This window comes from Hemitrygon akajei, chromosome 1 (genome assembly GCF_048418815.1).
Source record: "Hemitrygon akajei chromosome 1, sHemAka1.3, whole genome shotgun sequence".
Classification (NCBI taxonomy): domain Eukaryota; kingdom Metazoa; phylum Chordata; class Chondrichthyes; order Myliobatiformes; family Dasyatidae; genus Hemitrygon; species Hemitrygon akajei.
The window spans coordinates 51,286,465-51,310,229 of record NC_133124.1 but is presented as its reverse complement, the minus strand read 5'-3'; the positions used below and the strand labels follow the sequence as shown (position 1 = coordinate 51,310,229).

General features: G+C 38.6%; 1 protein-coding gene across 4 annotated transcripts in view; it reads right to left on the bottom strand.

Annotated features, from left to right (window-relative positions):
- Nucleotides 1-8,390: 8,390 nt before the first annotated feature.
- Nucleotides 8,391-23,765, bottom strand: part of LOC140726545 (nucleolar protein 4-like) — a 315,088-nt gene continuing 299,713 nt past the window's right edge. For 3 of the 4 annotated variants that reach the window (XM_073043081.1, XM_073043090.1, XM_073043100.1), the window contains 2 exons: nucleotides 14,876-15,065; nucleotides 8,391-11,733 (listed from right to left, as the gene is read on the bottom strand). In XM_073043081.1, the coding sequence (XP_072899182.1) occupies nucleotides 11,531-11,733; nucleotides 14,876-15,065 (393 nt within the window). In that variant the 3' untranslated portion in view covers nucleotides 8,391-11,530. The remainder of the gene's footprint in view (nucleotides 11,734-14,875; nucleotides 15,066-23,765) is intronic. The other variant, XM_073043108.1, reaches the window with a different exon arrangement.

The window sequence follows — 23,765 nt, the reverse complement described above, 5'->3', positions numbered from 1 at the left end:
ACAGTAAAATGTGAAAATAGTTGTCGGGGTTGAATACTTCAAGGCATTGTGCACATCTATCCAGATAGCATTCTGCCTAGGCTGTATCTTAAGTGGAACTATAAGACAGTAAAGGCCTTGGAACTGATAGAAATTTCCATGTTCTCTGGAACTAAACTTTCAATGGAAAGTGCACAAGAAGCTCTCTGTGCCTTTGAAGAGTTTTCAGTATTAAAATGATTAAGAACTATCTTGGTTGTCCTTTAAGGAGTGGAGTGTGGGGGACAGAAAGAATATGGTATCACATGTGTTAATGATTAACTATACCATGGCACCACCAAAATCTATTAAGAACCTATAACCACTTTAACAAATTGAGCATTCTGCATTTAGAGTTGAATCGATATTTTGTCATTGTCTTTGTCTGCAATTGACCTTTATGACTTGGCACAGGTCATTTAAAAAGTTACTGGACAAGAAGAAAATCTCTGAGAAGGATCTGTAAGAAAAGGGGTTGAGTCATTTTTGTTGGAAAACACGGTGTTTTCCCTTAACTGCTCCCTTATTAGCAAGATAATAAGAGAAGGATTTTTCCATTAATATTCACTGTGCTCGAATTATTGACAAGACTGCAAATAGCTTTGAGCAGTTCCAAGCCAAGAAGATCTAACTTAGAACTGAAACTTCTTTGTTTGAAAAGCAGTAATTTGCAACAGTAATTGATGGAACATAGAGTTCCATCTATGAAAATGTTCCTTTCGGCACACAATGTTGTGTTGACCATGTAACCAACTCTAGAAACTGCCAAGAATTACCCTACTGCATAGCCCTCTATTCTTTAAGCTCCATGTACCTATCTGAGAGTCTCTTACCTCCACCACCATCACTGGCAGTGCGTTCCACTCTGTGTGGAAAAACTTACCCCTGACATCCCTTCTGTACCTACTTCCAAGCACCTTAAAACTATGCCCCCTTGTGTTACATATTTCAGCCCTGGGAAAAAGCCTCTGGCTATTTGCATGATCAATGTCTCTCATCATCTTAGACACCTCTATCAGGTCACCTCTCGTATTCCGTCGCTCCAAGGAGAAAATGCCAAGTTCACTCAACCTATTCTCTTAAGGCACATACTCCAAGGCATTAGCAAAAGTACAAATACTATTTTCCTGAGCTGGAAAGCTCGTGCTGCCCAGACCAGGTTCCCCACACTAGTGTTCCCCAGATGAAGCCACAGTAATCCCAGTACAACTTTTATCCTTTATCCTTAGCCATTTTGGTAACCCTTGTGAATCACATGATTAAAGAACTTCCATATCCTCCATCTGCCATGTTGCATTGAAAGCTGAGATGTTGGCTGTCATAGGATATATTGGGGTTGGGTTCATAACTGTGATAATGGAATTTCCAACCTCATTTATATTTGACTTGATGGGCTCAAATCTCAGTGTCCTGTGCAAGTCTAGTATTGGGATTCCTACAGGAATTTTGAAATTCCTTGTAAGCTTTCTGGCTGGCCTACCAATGCACCAACTATTTAATTATCTACAGCTGTCAGCTTTCTTCTGTAGTTTGCTCCCTAAAACTTCTCATCTGTGTTTTCTAGAGCAAAACAGTGTATTATTTCCCCTCCAGGAAGCTGCCACCTGAGTCCCTCTATCCTGTTCCGAGTTGCAGGTAATCCATTCTCACTGATCACCTTGTACAGATCCTGCCTTAAGCTGACCTTCAAGTTATCTGAACTTGTAGACACAAGTGTTATATTATAAACAACTTCACCTTTCCTCTCTTCTACCACTGCTATGTTGCAGTTCTGAGTATCTGAATGAAGAAAGGCACAAGTGTCGTTCAGTTGTGAGGAAATACGAAGGTAGAAGTAATACATTTATGTTGGCTGCAACTTGTAAATTAAGTTATTCTGGGAAGAGGAGGAAGGGAACTTGAGACTGGCTAGGATACCTTTAATGTTTTCCCCATTGCCACTGGCCTTGGACTCGGTAATGAATTTCTAGAACAGATATAAACATCACTTCAATGGAAATAATGTACTGAAGTTTTGGTTATCTTCCACTAGTGAGCTTTTTTCTAGTCACTCTCTGTATTGCATTCCCTTGAAAGCAGGAGTGACATATGTCAATATCATCCAATCTGTTTAATTGATGCAGTTACCTGAGTAGAATAATTAGCAGTGTATTTATGCACTGATATATGGATGTGAAACTTCCTGTAGGTGACACAAGGGTCCAGCTATTAGGGCCACTGCCTTGCAGTACTAGAAAGCCAGATTTAATTCTAACCTTGGGTGCTGTCTGAGTGAATTTGTATATTTTCCCTGTGACTGACAGTTTCCTCCAACATTCTAAATACATGCCGGCTAGTAACTTATTTGGCCACTATAAATTTCCCCTGGCGTGTAAGCAAGTGATAGAATCTGGTGGTGGGGGGGGGGGAACAATGAGTTGAAGAGGTTGTAGCAGGGGAATAAAAGGTGTGGATTAGTGTAAATAGTTAACATCTGAAGGGCCTGTATCTGTGCTATTCCTATGATTCGGTAGTGTTATGTATGCAAGGATGCAGTCAGCAGATAAATGTTAGGTATGGGGACTAAATAAATCAAGTCCTCAATAGGTGAGGCATCAGAGTATCTGGGGATTTTGGTGTAAATGGTAAGATGATGACAGTAGACATTTGATCGATTGACTGACAATAATTTGGAAGTCAATCACTGAACTTTCAATCCTGGATCTAGATTTGTGGGTCTAGATTTGTTTTGCATTGGTCTTTAGAAATGGAAAATTACAGCATAGTAGAGGCCCTTTGGCCTCCAGTGTTGCACTGACCTTTTAACCTACCCTAAGATCAATCTATCTCTTCCCTCCTACATAACCCTCCATTTTTCTATCATCCATGTGCCTAAATAAGAGTTTCTTAAATGCACCTAATGTATCTGGCACTCCCACTCTTACCCTCCACTCTGCATAAAGAACTTGCCTATGCCTCCTCCCTATAGTTTCCTCCAATCACCTTAAAAATTATGTCCACTTGTATTAGACATTTCCACCCTGAGGAAAAAGTATCTGGCAATCCTTTCTATCTATGCCTCTTATCATCTTTCCAGCATTCTTAAGTCACCTCTCATCATCCTCCACTCCATAGAGAAAAGCCCTAGGCTCACTCCACTATCCTCATAAGACATGCAGTCTAGTCTAGGCAGCATCCTGGTAAATCTTCTCTGCACTCTCTCTAAAGCTTCCACATCCTTCCTATAATGAGGTGACCAGAACTTAACACAATATTCTAAGTGTAGTCGAACCAGGGTTTTACAGAGCCATGATATTGTCTCGCTGCTCTTGAACTCAAACTCCAGACTATAGGAGGCCAACACCCCATACACCTTCTTAACCATTCCATCAACTTGTGCAGCAACTTTGAGGGATCTATAGATGTGGGCACCAGGATCCCTCTGTTCCTCCACACTGCCAAGAAATTAAAATTGGGGTGGTGGGGGAACTTGCCTGTGATGTCAATATACAGCATAGTACTATCTTCTCCCACATTTTTCTAAGTATTTGTTGGTAGGCTTCAGCCTCATTCTGAAATGGAGTATTTCTCCTTTTTACTTTCTGTACCAAGTCATCCACAGCAGTTTTATAAATGCATGGTCATCCCTCTCCTATTTTTTGCCAATTTTGAATCTCTTTCAAATCAGCTTGCTCTAGGCTCTATCATGTTCTGCTGTGTCAATGGATCTTCCATTTAGGTGTGTATGTTTACTGTATGTGACTGTTGATAACGTGTCTTTGTACCTTGGCCCCATAGTAATGCTGTCTTGTTCGGCTGTATTCATATATAGTTAAGTGAAATTAAACTTAAATTGTACAGCTGCAAAGAAGCTGCTGTCAAGAGGAAGGGCAAGATATATACATTTCAAAGTCACCCTGATGAAGGGTCTTGGCCCAAAATGTCAACAGTGCTTCCCCCATAGATGCTGCCTGGCCTGCTGCATTTTGTGTGTGCTGCTTAATGAAAGTTATGCATTTTACTGTACTGTTGAGATGTACATATGATTAATAAATCTGAATCTGCACACGCAAAATGTCGAAAGAACTTAGCAGGTCAGGCAACATCTATGGAAAAGAATAAGAAGTTCCTCCGGGGGTGGGGGCAGGGTGTTGTGTGTTGCTTTGGATTTGCAGACTTTCTCGTGTTTAAAATCTGAATCAGAACTGGGTGTGTAGAGTATGGTGATGTGCTTCTGGATTCAGTGCTGAAACTGGTGTGTTAACCAATGTGAATTACATTTCAGGTAAGATGAGTCCAATGACACCAGTGTTCATCCTTGCGCTTACTCTAACCACTTTATTCTGGCTCCTCATGCTCATTCCAGTATGTCATTTATCACTGGTAATGACTTGCATTAGATACCTCTCCAAGTTGGCGTGCCAATGTGAGCCAACCTTTTCCCTGCAGTTACTCTCATTCTTTGGTACCTACTTGCCAAAAAAAAAGTGGAGAACCATGCAAAATGAGTTTATTTTTTCTTGTGGTTCAGCAATGAACAGAGACATATTGCACTTTTTGGCCCAGTATTTTTATTGAACTAGAAGTGAACAGAGGAAAGACTGGATTAGACTGATGTTTAGACCTGTGATATCTTTGGCACTAACAGATTCCTGCACGAAATGAATAGTCTTTTCACTCTGTTCATTTGAAGATCCCAGTTGTTTTATAAGGGTGTTTATTATCTGGGCATGAGGATTGAGATACTACTACATCATTAACTTATCCTCTGCTCAAACTGGGTGTCCCAGCGAATCTGGAAAAAAGATGCAATTAACTTGAACTACTTTGACCAATTGGTTTCTGCCTAATGCAGAATCACCAACATCAATTTGCTTTTCTAATTAAAGCAATCTACCTTAGTGCAGTAATGACAATGAGTGTGGTATCTTTCTGCTCCAGATGTCTGCACATCCACGGGAATATCACTGAGCCATTACAGGAGTATTAGGAATTATTCATTTAGACAATTCATGACTTTTTGTTATTGATTGTACCATGAGTATACAAGAATGCTTCCTGCTCAGTGGACAGATCATCAGAAGTGGGGTCTCAAAAGGCAAACATGCAGGACTAGAAAATGCTTTGTGTTCAAAAAAAAATTGAACCAATGCTGCACCTTGTCCTAGTTCTGCTTTAATGTGATGCATTAGGATTGACGTTAGAGGTATTTTTTTTCCCCCAGTTGTCTCCTTTTTGGAGATGTGATGTAGGAAATCTCAGGGTAGATTTTCTGCATTTGCTGTGCAACTCTGACATCAAGACACCTGCCCTAAATAGGAATAATGATGTTGTCCAGAAAAGGACAGAGTGACAGGAGAAGAGAAATTAGTACACCCCAGAGATGATAACTAGGTTCAATCATAGACTGGCGGAGGAGATGTACTGTAAAGGTCAGGTTTTTTGTGACAGCAGAGCCTGGAGATCATGGGATACAGCCAGAAGTGCAGGTTGGCAGTAGAAGCTCCTGTAGGATTGACAACCCTGAAACATAAAGTAATGCAGGAAGAGGAATTGGTTCACTAGAAAGCATTTATGGGTGAGGGCTCCACTGCCATAGCCTGCACCACAACAACCACACAGCATCAGCCCTCACACCTGCTCACTCACTGACAGCCAGGCAGCAACACATCCTTCCCTCACAATGAGCTAGACAAAAGCCACTCTCCCTTGCCCACAGTCACTAACAACCAAAAACTCCACTCCCTCCAACGTCCTGTCCACTGTTGGTCAGCCTCTCTCTTCCTTGTGCTCCCTGAGAACCAGAGAGCTACTTCTGTTTTCCCATATAATCAGACAGTAACATTGCCTTCATGCCCTTCCTTGGCTCTTCCACCTCCATCATCTCTGGCCAGTATCTTCACTGAGCTTAATAGTCTCCCAATATTAGGGGATGTTAGTTTTCAGTAATGATATGAGATGCAAATATGAAGATATTTGGTGTCTCTAATGAAGAATTGAACTTCCATCAATATATGTCATATTGCACATAGCTCAATATAGTCATGTTAAAGCAACTACAGCCTACATTATGACCAATGCAGGAATGACTTAAACTTGACATTACTATTCTCTTCTTCATGGAGAGAACCCATCCCTGTATTCAGGGATTCATCTTCAAAACTGGATGAGTATGCTGCAGTTGTTACCAACTTCATTAAAACCTGTGTGGATGAGTGTGTGCCCACAAAGACCTGCTGTATATTCCCAAACCAGGAGGTACATCGTTTGCTGGAGGCTAGATCTGTGGCATTCAAATCTGGCAACTCAGGCCTGTACTAGAAAACCTGGGATGATTTGTGGAGGGCTATTACAAGGGCGAAGAGACAATATCAAATGAGGTTGGAGGCATTACTTCCTACAAAGCAAAATCCAATAGTATGAATGGCAGCGATGCTTCACTACCAGATGAACTCAATGCCTTCTATGCACACTTTGAAAGGGTGAACACAAATACAGCTGTGAAGATTCCTGCTCTACCTGATGACCTGTGATCTCCGTCTCAGAGGCCGATGCTAGATTGTTTTTAAAGAGAGTGAACCCTCACAAGGTGGAAGGTCCCGATGGAGTACCTGGTAAGGCTCTGAAAACCTGTGCCAACCAACTAGCAGGAGTATTCAAGGACATTTTCAACCTCTCACTGCTACAGGCAGAAGTTCCCACTTCAAAAAGTCAACAATATACCAGTGCTTAAGAATAATAATGTGGGCTGCCTTAATGACTATCGCCCAGTAGCACTCATATCGACAGTGGTGAAATGCTTTGAGAGGCTGGTCATGACTAGACTGAACTCCTGCCTCAGCAAGGACCTGGACCCGTTGCAATTTACCTATCGCCACAATAGGTCAATGGCAGATGCGATCTTAATGGCTCTCCACACAGCTTTGGACCACCTGGACAAAACAAGCCTATGTCAGGATGCCGTTCATCAACTATTGCTCAGCATTTAATACCATCATTCCCACAATCCTGATTGAGAAGTTGCAAAACCTAGGCCTCTGTAGATCCCTCTGCAACTGGATCTTCATCTTCCTAATCTGTGTGGATTGGTGATAACATCTCCTCCTCGCTGACGATCAACACTAGGGCACCTCAAGGGTGTGTGCTTACCCCACTGCTCTACTCTCTATATACACGACTGTGTGGCTCGGCATAGCTCAAATACCATCTACAAATTTGCTGACAATACAGCCACTGTTGGTCGAATCTCAGGTGGTGATGAGAGGGCGTACAGGAGTGAGATATGTCAACTAGTGGAATGGTGCCACAGCAACAACCTGGCACTCCATATCAGTAAGACGAAAGAGCTGATTGTGGACTTCAGGAAGGGTAAGACAAAGGAACACATATCAATCCTCATAGAGGGATCAGAAGTGGAGAGAGTGAGCAGTGTCAAGTTCTCTGAGGATCTAACCTGGTCCCAATATATCAATGTAGTTATAAAGAAGACAAGACAGCAGCTATGCTTCATTAGGAGTTTAGAGAGATTTGGCATGACAACAAATATCCACAAAAACTTCTATAGTTGTACCATGGAGAGCATTCTGACAGGCTGCATCATTGTCTGGTATGGAGGGGCTACTGCACAGGACCGAAAGAAGCTGCAGAAGGTTGTAAATCTAGTCCACTCCATCCTGGGCACGAGCCTACAAAGTATCCAGGACATCTTTAGGGAGCAGTGTCTCAGAAAGGCAGCGTCCATTATTAAGGTCCTCCAGCACCTGGCGTATGCCCTTTTCTTACTGTTACCGTCCGGTAGGAGGTACAGAAGCCTGAAGGCACATACAACAATTCAGGAACAACTTTCTTCCCCTCTGCCACGGATTCCTAAATCTTTGGACACTACCTCACTTTTTTTAATATACCGTATTTGTTTTTGCATATTTTAAAAAATCAATTACGTATATTGAATAGATTTGTTTATTTTTTTCCTCTCTGCTAGATCATGTTTGCCTTGAACTGCTGCTGCTAAGTTAACAAATTTCACATCACATAAATCTGATTCTGATGTCATATTGCACATAGATAGCTCAATATAGTCATGGTGAAGCAGCTGCAGCCTACATTATGACCAATGCAGGAATGACCCAAACTTGATGTTTCTATTCTCTTCATGGAGAGAACCCATCCCCTTCCAATGGAACCCTTTACCCCAATAGGACAAGATATTTACAAGGTCAAATCCCTTCACAGTGGCATTCAGGGAAACCACAGCTCAACATGAATAAATGTTTCAGTTAAGGACCTTTAGTCAGACACCAGAGCTCTTAAAGTATGACACTCAATTTAAAACTGTTATAGTGCCTCGTGGAAAAATCTGTTTGTCATGAGAAGATTGACCCCACCAAGAAATGTATTTTAATATAAGATTATTATAAATTAATATAAAATATTATTTTAATGACTGATGGGACACAGTTGATATAATTCTGGATCAACTTACAATATTTGAACATCAACAGAGAAGAGCCAATAGTGGCCTGAAATATTTATGTGGCAGGAAATCTTACCATCTTTCTGGCTCTATCATTACATACTTAGCAATATGCTTTCACTTCAATGGACAAAGGCTATGTACTAGGCAAGATTAATTGTGTTTTCAGTTAACAAACACTTCTGTAAGCTTAGTTACAACTTTCAGATGATTGTGTTGTCTACTAGAGCAGGTCTTTGATCAGGTCAAAAATATTAACTTTTGCAGGAAACTGGTCAAACACTGGTGAATGACTATGGATGTACTGGAGTTTGTACTGTCTATGGCACAGAAATCATTATTCTATTCAACAGATCCTGATAGCATGTCCGAACGTAGCAGCCATTTACATTTTACGCTAACACCTGGTATGAGAGCAACTGATTTTTTTTGTCCTGCTCGCCTTCCTCCTTTGGTTTCTGCTATTTCTCTTTTCACTGGAGCAAGGGTTCAGCTCACTCCAGCTCAGCAGGGGCATTGGATGATATTCCTGTTGTCATGCAGACAGCAAAATTTCATTTTGGGTAGGTAAAGGTGCCTGTATTGTAGTTGTCTGCTGAAGTTGCAAGTGAAGTTAAATGTTCCTTGCATTTGCGCAGCTGTAGAAAAAGCCTAATTGATACTGACTGGCAAGCTTTGAGAAATGGCGTTGAAACCTCAATCATCAACACGAAGAAAAATGGTGTCAAATAGTACCTTTTGGGATGCACAGCTGGTGTCTTAAACATTTTAATCATATGAGTCAGACTGTGAAATTCCAAGTTGTATTTCTAGTGGCAAGGAATGGTCTGGAAATGTTGCATCTCACCCAGAAATGGTAATTTTCACTGGCATAACACCTAAATAAATAGTGCTAGACATTTATACTTTAAGGCTACATACAGTATAATTTGTTAAGACTTTATAAGGAAAATGAACTCATGAAAAAGTTCCCTAACTCCCCTGATGTCTTGGTAAATTTATTCAGTGTAGCTGTCCCTTGCATATTATAAAGTTCCTACACATGGTCAAAATGAATATTGCTGTTGGCTGATTATTAAACCCTATATAAACTTCTATTTTGAATGGAACAAGAACACCTTCATACTCCTGAACATGGTACTTAATTGATGTACAATAATTAGAACAAAATTTTTAGAAATGGTTCGCAAGTAAAATATTGAAAAAATTCAATTAACCTCTAGTGCTATAACAAATTTTGATGAAAATTTATAACATTTTTAACCACAAGTTTGCAGTGCAACAGCAAGACCTTTTTTAAACAAAAAGTGAGCAACTGATATAATTAAAGATATCCTTTTTTCTCCCCCTGCATAATTAATCTATTGGAATCAGTTGTCCAGCCAGTAAGAAAGGCACTTTCATTGCACTACAAATATATTTTGGCATTATCTGTCAAGATGTTTCAAAACCAATTTTGTTCAATATTTATTGGTTCCAGCTTTCTATTGAGGTATATGCTGCAATAGAAGGAAAAATCCACAAATATTTGGATAATAGCAGTGACTGTTTTCTCACATTTATATTCACCTACAATACCAACCATTTTGACCTTGTTAAACAATATATCAACCAATCAATCACTCAAATTAACATTACAAAAAGCTTAGATGTCAGTGCTGTCCAATTACTATAGAACGAAGTGCACATAACGTAGTTCACAATCACAGTCAGGAGTTGTTAATAAATTGAAAAACATTAATTCACATATACTCAAAATGTTACCAATTCATTAAATACAATTATCAAAAGATAAATGGGAATCAGCATGAATGTACTGTAACAGTTTGTAAGGAATTCACAAGTGTAGAAACTATACAGGGAAACCCACTATACAGGGAAACCCACTATACCTCTTCACTAAGTGCACAGCAGAAGTACAAAATTTAAATTATATTCTAACATGAAAGGGAAAAAAAAAACAATTTCCCCAAGAGGTACAGACAAAATAGTATTAAACAAATGAAATTAACATCAATTTATGTATAATTAATAAATTACAAAATAATTGACAGAATATAAGTACACCCACAGTAATTGTGAGAGAACTGCATCCAGTCATTACAGGCTTTAGGGAACAACACAGAACTGCAGAGAACTGCACATCACATCAAAATAATGTCTCCTGGCTTCCTTTCATAGAATTCTGTAAAATGGAACTGTACAAAGTTTTCACATTGTTACTCGCAAAATATACAACCTACAGCAAAATACATCCCACAGTAAAAGGCGTCCCAAGACATCCTTGCAATAGATTCTCTAAAATGAAACTATACAAAGTTTTCAGATTGTAACTTGCAAAATATACAACCTACAGTGAAATACATCCCACAAGGTTTTTGTTTTATTTTTCAAATGAACTTTAGATTTAAATCAATCTTAAAAAAAAACATGTCAATTTTGCTTTCAATGCATTTACACAGGCACCATACTAGCCATCAGGATTCAATTTTACCTGAACATTGGGGAGACAAAAGATGGTGTTTGACTGCAATAGAGGCATAAACCCAAGCTGATATATAATATGGGTTTTGCAAACACCTCTCCCATGCTCTTATCACCATTAGACCTGCTGTCACCACTCCAATCCTGAATCAAATTCCCATATGCTGCTCAGCACCTTCTGTAACCCGTTTCTTATCCACAGGTAAAAAGCCTCCTTAAATCCATCTCTGCAGTTCTCCAAAGTAAACATTTAGTAGCACCTTAAACTCATATTGCACTTGGAAAGTAAGACGATATCGATGTTGCCATTTTTACTTAGTGGTCAGTCACTGAATATGATTAAACATACGTGGTCATGTTCTGTTTGCTCCTTCAATTAGAAAACGTGAAGTGGAGCAGACCGAAATTTAACTCTGCAAATATAGTGGTTCCTCATGATGGACCATAGGTGATCCAATATGCTGTTTCACATTCAGGGGCACAACGGTAGATGGCCTATATCTCCGGCCCTGTTTAGTAGTGGAGAAACGTCTTTCCCCAGAAATATAACACCGATAGGAGAGAGAACAACTTATGTTAATTCTGTTGCAAAATCAGGTTTTCCAGTTCATCTGCAGAGCGGAGTAAAAAAGCTGCTGACTCTCTATATCCTGCTACAAGTTGTCGTACTGCAGTTATTTCAGTCGGACTTAGCTGAGCCGGTGGAGTTTTGGAATTGTTAATGTTGGAGGATCCAGAGTGCGATGCAAGTGACTTCTTCACACTGAGATCCGCTGGCCCTTTTAAGAAAATAAAACATTACTCCACATCTGGATGCAGTTCTACTGCACATTTCTCCTTAATCCAAAGTAAATCTAATATTTTTACTTTCATTTACTTAATGAGGTCCAGTTAAAAATAAAAATTCATGGGATCCAAGGGAGAGCATCAAATTAGATTCAAAACATGTTCATTGGTAGGATACAAAGAGAAATAGTGGAATGAGACTGAACTCAATCCCTTGCTAATTAGAGGCATGTATTAAAGTTTTAGGCCTAAATACAGGAGGTATTATAAAGAAAAGTGCAAATTACAGATAAAATGGTCATTAAGTCAGAATGCTTTAAGTTGCAGGAAGTTCAAGATGGTTTGTTCATTTGGGGGGGGGGGGAAATAGTAAAATGGAATCAAATCTGGGGAAATGTAACAAGGCCAGTAAACAATAAATAATAGATTATTGATTGATGTGGGAGATTTTAGGAACCTTGGAGTGTATAAATCCTTAAATGTTAGAGGGTAGATTTTCAAAAACCTTTATCCATTAAGGTTACAAGCTGATTACTGTGTAGGGAAAGATGTGTTGGCACTGGAGAGGATGCAGAGGGTGTTTGAGGATATTGACAGGACTAGAAAATGTCATCTGTGAGGCAAGACTGAATAAAATAGGTCAGCACTCCTTTGGAATAGAGGAGGATGAGGGTATTGATATTGGTTCATTATTGTCACATAAACCAAGATACAGTAAAAAGCTTGTCTTGCACACTGTTTATAAAGATGAAATCTTTACACAGTGCATTGAGCTAGAAAGAGGTAAAGCATTAACAATGCAGAATAAAATGTAAAAGCTACTGAAAAAGTACAGTGCAGATAAACAATAAAGTGCATGGTCATAACAGGGGTAAATTAGCTGGATAGAATCATAAGGACCCAGTTAGCAAAACTGGCAGGACTTGTTTTCTCTGGCAGAGGGCTCAAAAACCGAGGGGTATATATTTATAATGATTGCTATGTGGATTTTAAGGTAGAAGAGGAAGTTTTTTCCAACTATGAGGGGATGGCAAGCATTGGGAACTTAACAGTTGTAAGAATACTTGTTTTGAGGGTATCAACAGTTAGGACTAATTGGACCCTGGGAGCATCAACATCAAGCTTGGTGAAGGTTACAGCAGCTGGATGGATGGATGCCGATCAAGACTGGGACAACCTTCAACAAGGTAGACTGATGGACTTCTTGTGATGATTTGGGACAATGGGGAGGGTTTGGTGATCTATCTGATGACTCAGAGGGACACCACCTGTGAGGAGTACTGATGACTTGGAGATGAAGTGAGGGTTGTATATCAGTGGCTTAATAGTGAGTTTGTGATTGGGAGTCAATTAAGCTTAGATCTGATTATAAATTACTTGGCTTCTATGGGACTATCTACCAGTGTAGAGTTAATGAAATGCATTTCTTCTGGGTAATGGCTCCTAGAATAAGAACAGATGAAAGCACTAGGCCCCTCAAACCCAACATTATTGAATATGACTGTGGCAGATCAAATATGACCTGGTAGCGTGTCAGTGATCACCGATTGGGATTTGATTCCTATTGCTGTCTGTAAGTTTGTACATTCTCCCCACGACTGCATGGCTTTCCTCTGGGTCTTCCAGTTTCCTCCAACATTCCAAAGATGTACAGTTACAGATGTACAGATGTAGTGAGTTGTGAGCCTGCGATATTGGTGCCAGAACAGTGTCAACATTTGTAAGCTACCCCAGCACAATCCTTGGACTGTGTTGATGGTCACTGACGCTAAAATAAAGCATTTCACTCTGTTTTGATGTTTCATCATGCGTGTGACAAATAAGCTAATCTTTATCTTTATGATCCACTCTCATTTGACTTGTTCCAGAAGGAATAATATATGCAAAATTCAACGTAGAAGATCGAGTGAAACCTGACCGGATGTGTTTGTTTGAGTTTCCAGTCCTGTGTACAGCATGACAAAAAGCATCCTAACTGCCACTTTGCCACTTTCCAATACCCATTGGATCCAGTGGATCCGATCTGAAAAAGACAGCATACTGTGATGCAATGTCCAAGTCAGTAAATTTACTCTGGCACCCTGGCTCCACTGTTGAAATAATGTGCCAAAAATATTACATCTCTTTGTGCATCTAATCTGAAATGTGACTCTACAAATTCTTCTGATCAATCTTCTGTGTATTTGCATTTGAAAGATGTACATTTCAGTAGCATACAAATATATAATTGATAGCTAATGCAGGGGTGCTTGAGGCTCTTCAGAGAGAGCCACATAGTATGGAAACCCATCCTTTGGCCCAACCCATCCAGACCAACTCTGTTGCCCAGTGAGATACCCCCATTTGCCCATAGCACTCTAAACCACTCTGATCTATGTACTTAGCTAGTTATCATTTAAATGTTATCACCTAAACCACCATTTCTGGCAGTTCATTCTAAATATGGACCACCCTTTACATGAAGAAGCAGTCTGGATCTCCCTTTTAAATCTCATCTCTTATCTTAAATCAATGCCCTTTTGTGTTTAGCATCCCCTCCTTGGGGGGGGGGGGGAAGACTGTGCTTTCACCCTACCTGTGCTCCTCATGATCCTATATACTTCTCACCCTTCAATCTCCTACATTCCAGGGAATAGTGTCTCTCCTTGTAACCTAGGCCCCCAAGATCCTGCTAAATCTTTTCTGCATTCTTTCTAGTTTAATAGTATCTTTCCTGCATGAGAGTGACCAAAATCTGGGCATAATACTCCAGGTGCAGCCTCTGTGAGGTCATATAAATACAATGCAAGTCCCCAGCTCCTACACACAATTCCCTGATTAGAGCCGGCTAGCGTGCCAGACACCATCTTCACTGCCTTATACATGTGACACAGCTTTCAATGAACTCTGCTCCATAACACTCCCCAGGGCTCTACCAGTCACAGCAGAAGTGCCACCCCAGTCTCGTCTCCTAAGAAGTAATTCCTCTCTTATCTGGATTGAAAGCCATTTTCCAACCATCAGCCCACATACATAGCTAATGAAGATTCCCCTGTAATTTTCATGATCTTTTATGCTATCCACAAACTTACTATGTTTTGTAGCCTTGCTTTGGATATTATTTATGATTGCTAAAAGATAAATAATAGTACCTACCAGTGTTAGTACCATCACTTGACAAGGAAGGTGGATTTTGCTTCCCACTGCCCAGCCCCGTGTAACCATGATAATAGCCTGTATTTCCATTGATGTACATCAGTTCTTGAGAATAAGAAACTGTTGGAGCCGTGTAATTAACCTGGGAAGATTCTCTTGTCCACTGCTTCCCAACTGCAACAGGTTCATCCTGCAAAAGTGCAAGAATTATTTTTTTAAGATCTGAAGATGAAAGGAATATTTGTATTAATAATGCAAATAGAAGCAACAAAGCTTTAGTTTGTAGTTCTTTTCCTGTCGGTAAAAGATTTGAAGTTGCATACTGTTATGTTAGTGAATAATATGTACTTTGTTAAAAATAATGGCAACATGGTGCTTAAAATTTGCCTAGAACTATTATAAGCTTTTGGGTTACAGAGTTCCTCTCGATCTGACACACACTTCTGCTTAGTGCCTATGTGATGTCCTTGAATCGGAATGGAAAATCACATCAGGTCATGCAGGGTCAAAATTAGAAAGCACAAAGCAGGAAATTGAAATTATATTTAAAACACATAGAGCAATCAAAATAAAGACTGGGAAATGTATATAAGAGACAAACAGAAAAAGTTAGTTACTTTCTTTTTTAGAAAAGATCTTGAAACTGCATTTTGTGCTGGCGAGTCTCCTAAAAATTATCTTTTATGCTTGGGATGTTCAACAATAATCATCTCAAATTTATCAATGTTCATTTTTTCATCTGATTTTATAATGTCCCTAGTGGGTATATATTGCAAATCCATTTCATTCCAGTGATTTTAATCTATTTTCAATAACTGCAACATTGAAAGCTGTAGGAAAGAAGGTTATATCGGACTTTGATTTCCATGCTTATTAACAGATAAGTAATAATATTGGCAGTTGAAAGCTTATTTGTTTTACTATGTCCTCTCAATTAATTTTCCTAAATTTCCAGATAATTATAGAGCATGTTTTATGCTTAATGAAAATGCTCTATACATGCCAATATAACAATTGATGCCAAGTGGAATATCTGAGGCTTTGCACTAAATCAAATGTTATGATTTTGAATACTTGAAAATACTTCAAATTAAAACCATAAGACCATATGATTTACGAGCAGAAGTAAGCCATTCAATCATGGGCTGATCCAATTCTTCCAGTCATCCCCATTCCCCTGCTTTCACCCCATACCCTTTGATGCCCTGGCTAATCAAGAACCTGTTTATCTCTGCCTTAAATACACCCAATGACTTGGCCTCCACAGCTGCTCATGGCAACAAATTCCACAGATTTACCACCCTCTGACTTAAAGTAATTTCTCCACATCTCAGTTCTAAAAGGACGTCCTTTAATCCTGAAATTGTACCCTCTTGTCCTAGAATCACCTACCATGGGAAATAACTTTGTCATATCTAATCTCTGAAGGCCTTTTAGCATTTGGAATGTTTCTAGGAGATTCCCACCCCCCCATTCTCCTGAACTCCAGGGAATACAGTTCAAGAGCTGCCAGATGTTTCTCATAGGGTAACCCTTTCATTCCTGGAATCATTCTCGTGAATCTTCTCTTAACCCTCTCCGATGTCAGTATATCCCTTCTAAAATAGAAATGAATGCCAACATTGCATTCACCTTCTTCACAACTGACTCAACCTGGAGGTTAACCTTTATGGTATCTTGCACAAGGACTCCCAAGTCCCTTTGTATCTCTGCATTTTGAATTCTCTCTCCACCTAAATAATAGTCTGCCTGTTTATTTCTTCCACCCAAAGTGCATGACCATACACTTTCCAACATTGTCTTTCATTTGCCACTTCTTTGCCCAGTCCCCTATACTATCTAAGTCTCCCTGCAGGCTCTGTTTCCTCCACACTACCCACTCCTCCACCTGTCTTTGTACTATTGTCAAATTTGGCCACAAATCCATTAATACTGTAGTCCAAATAATTGATGTACATTGTAAAAAGCAATGGTCCCAAAACAGACCCCTGTAGAACTCTACTGGTAACCGGCAGCCAGCCAGAATAGGATCCCTTTACTCCCACTCTGTTTTCTGCCAACCAGTCAATGCTCCACCCATGCTAGTAACTTCCCTGTAATTCCATGTTAATGGACAAGATTTTCATTGTTCATTCTTTTTAATTATTTGTGGGAAAACCTGCTGGTATACATGTCCTTTTACCAATGTATACTAAGTAATGCACACATATTTTGTTTATATATTAATGCCAGACTAAATGAAAACAAGAAGGCTATGGCTGCAGTGCCTATCCTTCTACCCTGGGGTATTCAAAGCCTGCAGCAATAATATAATTAAAAATTTCTAACATATTTGGGTACAAAAAATGATACTTTGTGTGTATGTATAACACATACGTACACACACTCATTGAGAGTGATCATTGAGTTTGTGATCAGAATACACAGCAGCTTCAATATTGGTATCCCATAGTTTTAAGTAGTGCAAAGGTTATAAATTTTCTTTCAAGAAATTGACTCATTGTTCTTAATTTTCAATGGGTGACACTACACTAATTATACAGTAGTTTGAAAATTGGGCTGGAATTGACTTGACTATAGGTCAATGAAAGCAGTATAAATGTCCAGCCAGCATACTGTAATTTCCTGTTCATATGTGAAAGCAATATGCCTATCTTTGGAGCTACCATCAGCTGAACTACCTGTACCCCTTCTCTTCACATTGCCCAAAAATCTTAAATTTTCCCAATGAAAAATTGCATTTTTACTCCATTATGCAAGTTATCAAAGCTGCTCATTTAGTGTGTTCTGGGGGGAAGAGTTCCATATCTTCTGATACAGGATCCTCATTGCCTTGCCATCCTTTCTAAACTAAGGCATACATAAAATAGAAAGTTGCAGCATGAGGAGATAATTTGATCCACTGGATCTGATACAAATCCATTTATAAAAGGATGGCTGGTTATCAGTATAAGTGTTAGCCAGTTGTCAAGGTATTTCTGTGGGCAGATCTTGTCCTGTGATGGAACTGGAATGACTGCTGTGATTCAGGGCTTGCTGACCATATTAGAACTTGGGTTGTACCTGCAAGAAGAGGTATAAATGGGTGGTTCATGGTCAGCATGAACTTGGTGGGCTGAAGAGTGTTTCCATGTTCAATCACTATGACTCTAAGTGCATATCTAGAATAAAAGGGAGCAGCAAGAATGGGTGCTATTACTTGGAGATTCTGGGTCGTGTCAGTGGTTCCTAATTAATTGTTTCTAAAGTAGTCTTTAGACTACTTTTTGTCTGTTATTATGCTTTCCAGGAGTCTACCCATCAAGAAACATACCCATTTATGACTACCAATTAGTCTCAAAACCAGAATCTGTGATAACCTAGAAACTGCATGCCCATTGCTCGAATTATTGAGGATAAATTGGCCTCAGATGTATTACTGCAACTAGTGCAGCTATATTCAATAAGAGGTTACACCCAGTATCAGTGCATTTAAAGTGGTTTGATTTAACAGTACATAACTGTAGAAACTGTAGACTTTGCTACCATTATTTCTGCCTTCCTCTTCTCAAGATTTAAAAAATGAAACTGAATTATATACATATAGTAAAAGTAAACAATACTTTAGTTCCTCCTGTAATGTGATTCACCAATGAAATTTCTTACCGTTTATTTACTATTGCTTGCTGCTTTGTAAATGCTTGCTTTCTAGTTGAATCAGTACTAATAGTGGGTGGCTAAGTTAATAAATTTCACGTCACATGCTGGTGATAATAAACCTGATTCTGATTCTGGCTAGTTAGCTAGTTAGCCAGCTGTTTGGGATGTGAGTTTGGGGTGCCTGTGGTGTCATTGTCTGTGGTGAAGCCAGTAAAGTTGCATTGTGCCATGGATGGTTTTTATTTTTACAGTCCATCTATTTCTGAATGACAATGCAGCAGGATTGGTAATGCCAAGACTTGCTGTTCTACTTACTCTATCAAAACTTTTCATAATCTTGAACATCATTAAAAAAATTCCCTTTATCTTTACTGAGAAGTAAGGAGAATAACTTGGCTCTCCACATAAATCACTCATTCATAGTAACTTATTTCAAAAATTCTGTTCTTTATAACACTATTGTTTCCTTGAAGGTTGCATTTTCCTTGCTGTGTAGGAGGCATGTAGGTGTAAAAAAAAACAATCCAGTATTGCGGTGCTTGGTATTTTACTAGAAAGCATAAGGCAGGAAGACTCAGTTACTCATACTATTGTGCCACTGCAAACTGAATTATTTTCATGTATTCCTCATAGCACATTGGAATAGTCAATATAATCATCTTCACAGAGGTTGTTTGTTTTGTCGGATCCTCCACCACACCTCCCCACAAGTGAATTGTCAATTCCTGGATTGCAGCTTTTAAGTCATCTCAGGAAACTGTCTTAATCAATAAACATGCATTTTAGGGTGCAGCATTTCTCTAAAACGGTCTTGAGAGTACCTAATAATGAGATGGAAAACATCTAGCTGAATATCTCTATATTGGAAATAAGTCCATTTCTCCACTCCTCTTTTGTATGTATTTCAGAATTCTGTGCTGTCTATTAGGTATTAATTCTTAGTTTCATAAGGAATCTCCCACTATATCCCAAAATCTAGGTGTAGTCAAAAAGAATACAAGGTTAAGTATAAGCTTGCACTAAAATGCACAGGATTATTTACCCTTCCCTCTGCACTTCATATACACTTATGCTGCTGGCACGCAGGAACTGAACTGCAAAACATTTTAAATTATCAAGGAATTGTTTGTCTATCCCATCCTTGTATAATCACTGAAATGCTATGCTACCAGAGGAAATTTGCCAATTTGATGGTATTTTATTCCTTCATTCACTTGATACAGGTATACAGGTCAGGAAGATTGTTTACTGCACAGCACCTTTAGTGTTGTTATTGTTGGATTTATCAAAGCAGATGAACAAAATTGTTGATGTCAGAAATGAGAAGGTCTTTTGTCCATTGACTAAACAATGTTCATTTCCATTTGCCACTCCTCAACCATTGCATTCAGGCAGATAACTCAGTGAGAATATTCAAACAACAGCTATTAAGTGGAAAGTAATATTTACACACAAATGCAAGGTTGTGACCCTCTCCAACAGGAAAGAGTCCAACCACGTACCTTTTACACTAAATGATGTTTGCATTTCTCACCAGCTCCTATCATTTGTTGTATTGCTACTAAACTGAAACTTAATGCGCCATAATACTGTAGCCCCAAGAGCAGCTCAGAGGCTGAGTATCTCCTAATATGTGAAGTATCATCTGATTCTTCAAAGCCTTTCCTCAATCTGCAAATCATGATAGAACTCACAATTATCATGAAGGAGCAGGTTAAGGTGAGAAAAAGTTTGGTCAGCAAGATTATGATACTTGACAGCCCAATGGGATTGGAACTTGACATGCTTTTAATGTGTGTGGCATACCTAGCCAATGTTTTCTTTGTCAGGAAGATGTCATTGTTAAAGGGGCAGCTAATTCTGGGACTTAAGCTATTATTCTTGTCAAAAGAACACAAGAAATACATAAATGTGTAGGGAATGTGCAGACAACCCTGCTCTGCCATTCAATAAGACTGTAATGCAATGATATCCTTTTGAAAGAAAGATCAACAATCCCACATAAATTTGGTAATCTAGGCTTTATTCCAAGTCTAGCTAACTGTTGGTTAAATTTATTCCCTAGACCCTCTGGCTGTGATTAATAAGCTTTATCAGTCAAAGACAATGATTTGATAATGTTGACATTTTTTTTAAAATGGTGCACATCTTTCTAAGATACTTGGTTGCTCCTTCTAAGCTTTTCACCAAGATTTTCTTGCAGCTCTCATTGCAAGCAAGTGGAAAAACTCTGGCAGGTTTTGCAGAAAATTCATGCAAACTGACTTCTTCCAATGGTACTGAATCTCCATGACTTGTATTTATCATATAATTTGGTTAAATAGAACATAAAACTGTACAACACAGGAACAGGCGCTTCAGCTCATGAAGTTGTGCCAAACTAATTTAAGTTAATGACACTTAATTTCACTAGTCCTTTCTGCCTGCACATGGTTCGTAACACTGTATGTTCTGCAAAATCCATGCACCAATCTAAAAGCTTCTTAAATGCCTTTATTATTACCTACCTCCACCACTACCTGGCAGCACAATTCAGACATCCTCTACTGTCTGTTGTAATAGAAAACTTGTCCCAGACATATTCTTTCAAATTTCCCCCCTCTCACCATATATGTATACTATCTAGTATTAGATATTTTAACCCTGGGGGAATAAAGTATTGGCTCACACAATTTTATAAACAATCCTAGTTTGTCCAACATCTCCTTGTAGCATATGCACTCTGATCTACACAGCATCCTGGTAAACCTCTTCTGTGTTCTCTCCAAAACTGCCATATCCTTTCTTTAATGGGTGATTGGATGCAATACTCCAGATGCAGCCTAACCAGATTTTTTATAAAGCTGCATCTGAATTTCCTGACTCTTTAACACAATGCCTAGACTAATAATGCCATATGTATTCTATACCACCTTATCAATCTTGTATAGCCACTTTCTGGGAGTTGTGCACTTGTACTTCAAGATCCATCTGCACATCAATACTGTTAAGGTTCTTGCCATTAACTGTGTACTTTCCCTCTACATTTGATCCACCAAAATACAACATACAGTACCACACTTGCCCAGATTGATCTCTATCTACTAATTCTCTGCCACATCTATAACTAATCTACTGTGCCTATAAAAAGTATGACTTGCAGTCTTGCACCACTAGTGATGGACCTCCAGCAAGAATAAAACCTAGTGACCACTACCCTCCATCTTCTATAGCTTCTATTGGCCATTTCTGAATCCAAATGACCAAGTCATTATGGATCCTGTGCATCTTGTAAAGAATTCTTACTGCAGATATCAAAAATAATTCTTTTGCACAGTACTGTAAAAAATTTGCTATGCTTTTTAAAAAAAAAAACATCTTTCTGGTTACTTTGCACCTCAATAAAATGTCAGCTTAATGATAGTAAAGAGTTTGTACATTCGACAGAAATACAAACCAATAAAATGATTGTGGCTAATAATTGTATATTAAAAAAAAAATCTGAGGAGTAAGTTTTTATCAAGGTGATGGTGACTATTTGGAAGAGCTGTAAATACTGGAAACTCTCATTCTAAATATAACATTCATACAATGCTGGAGGAACCCAGCAGTTAGATAGCATTATGGAAAGGAATAAAGAGCTGATGTTTTGGGCCGATTCCTTCATCTGCAGAATCTCTTGTATTTATCATTCCAAATATACTACAACATTTAAAAGGAGTTTGGGCAATACTTCAGTAAGAAAGAAGTAGGGGAATGCAGGTAAATGGCATTGCTATAAATCGGCGTCATGGCTGGCGCGGACAAGGTGGCCCATAAGGGCCTGTTTCAATGCTGTACATTTCTTTAAGGCTTTTGTTCACTTGATACCAAGCAACTCCAGTAGATATGATTTTAAAGAGCTGTATTTTCCACTATATATTTAATTTGAATATCATCATTCTCCTGTGAATAAGAACAGGAATTGATAAAATACCTCCTAGATTGAAACAATTAGCCATCTTCTTGTTTATTCTTTTATATTTGGCAAATTACCTGTGAAACAAAGTGTTATCAGTTTACTTTCCTCACTAAGATGTAGAGGTTCTTTAAGTTTAGGATATTAATCTTTTGTAAAAAAATATTAGTATCTTCATTGAACAGAAAAATAAAAGCTGTTAATATCTTTCATTTTACTTTGAGTATAAACTGAACCTGTAGCTATTCCAGTGGGTTCCAACCTCAGTTGAGTAAGAGTCTGTTAGAACAAAGATAAGTTTGGCAGACAATGAGCTATGCCACACTTTACCAACAACCTTGAGATTACACATAACCTCACAAGGCTACTGTCAGGATGTCAAATTCTTTCTGTTGATGGATCTGATTCAGTAACAGCATTTACACCCCTGGTCATTCAAATACCTCAATAACATATGGTAAAATGAAAGCCACCTGGAAGTCTACATTAGGAATTACATCTTCATTGAAGAGGAACCATTTTATTTTTTAAGAGAGACTCTTGCCATAGGCTTCTTTGAAGGAGCAGATTTGGGATTAATTCTCGTGTTCAGTGAGCTCTAGCCAATAATTCTAGCCTTTTTGGCAAGGATAATATAATCTTCATAGATGCTATCCCACAAACAGAAAAAAAAGCCAATTCACTGTTGAATGATGATGGTGTCTGCTATATGCAACTTAATTATTGATTCTGTGTGATGTTGTCAAAACATTGTCAGCATGTCAGTTATTTGGAAACAAAAAAAAAAGCCTTTTGTTGGTTAAAAATGTATTTTAAAAAGATCAGGGACTAAGCCACACTTTTTTAAAATCAACTTCAAACTAGCTGTAATCAGGTGGCAATATTTTAGAGCATGCATCAAACGTACTCTAGTATTAGTATTACATTAGGCTAAAGCTTTATCTAATGGACAGTCAACATTTTCACAATCCTGCCTACTTGTGGTTGCTGCTATGACAACTATTCAGAGGGAAATACCAGGTCCGCTGCTACCTCAGTACATAATTACTTAGAGACCTGAAAGTCATTTAAAGCTTATCTTTGTCGAGCACTAAATAATTACTAAATTAAATTTATAAACATATTCCAAAAATTAAGAAAAAATGTTCTGCAATTACTGAATGTAAATGTAAAGTGAAGAAGCTTCAATAGATTTAACATGGTCAGATCATTAAAACATTTTGCAGGTGTTTCCCTATTATTTTTTTCTCACTAGTTATACTTTCTTGTGACTTAAAACCTAGAACATCAGCATCTAAATTATCACCATTTATT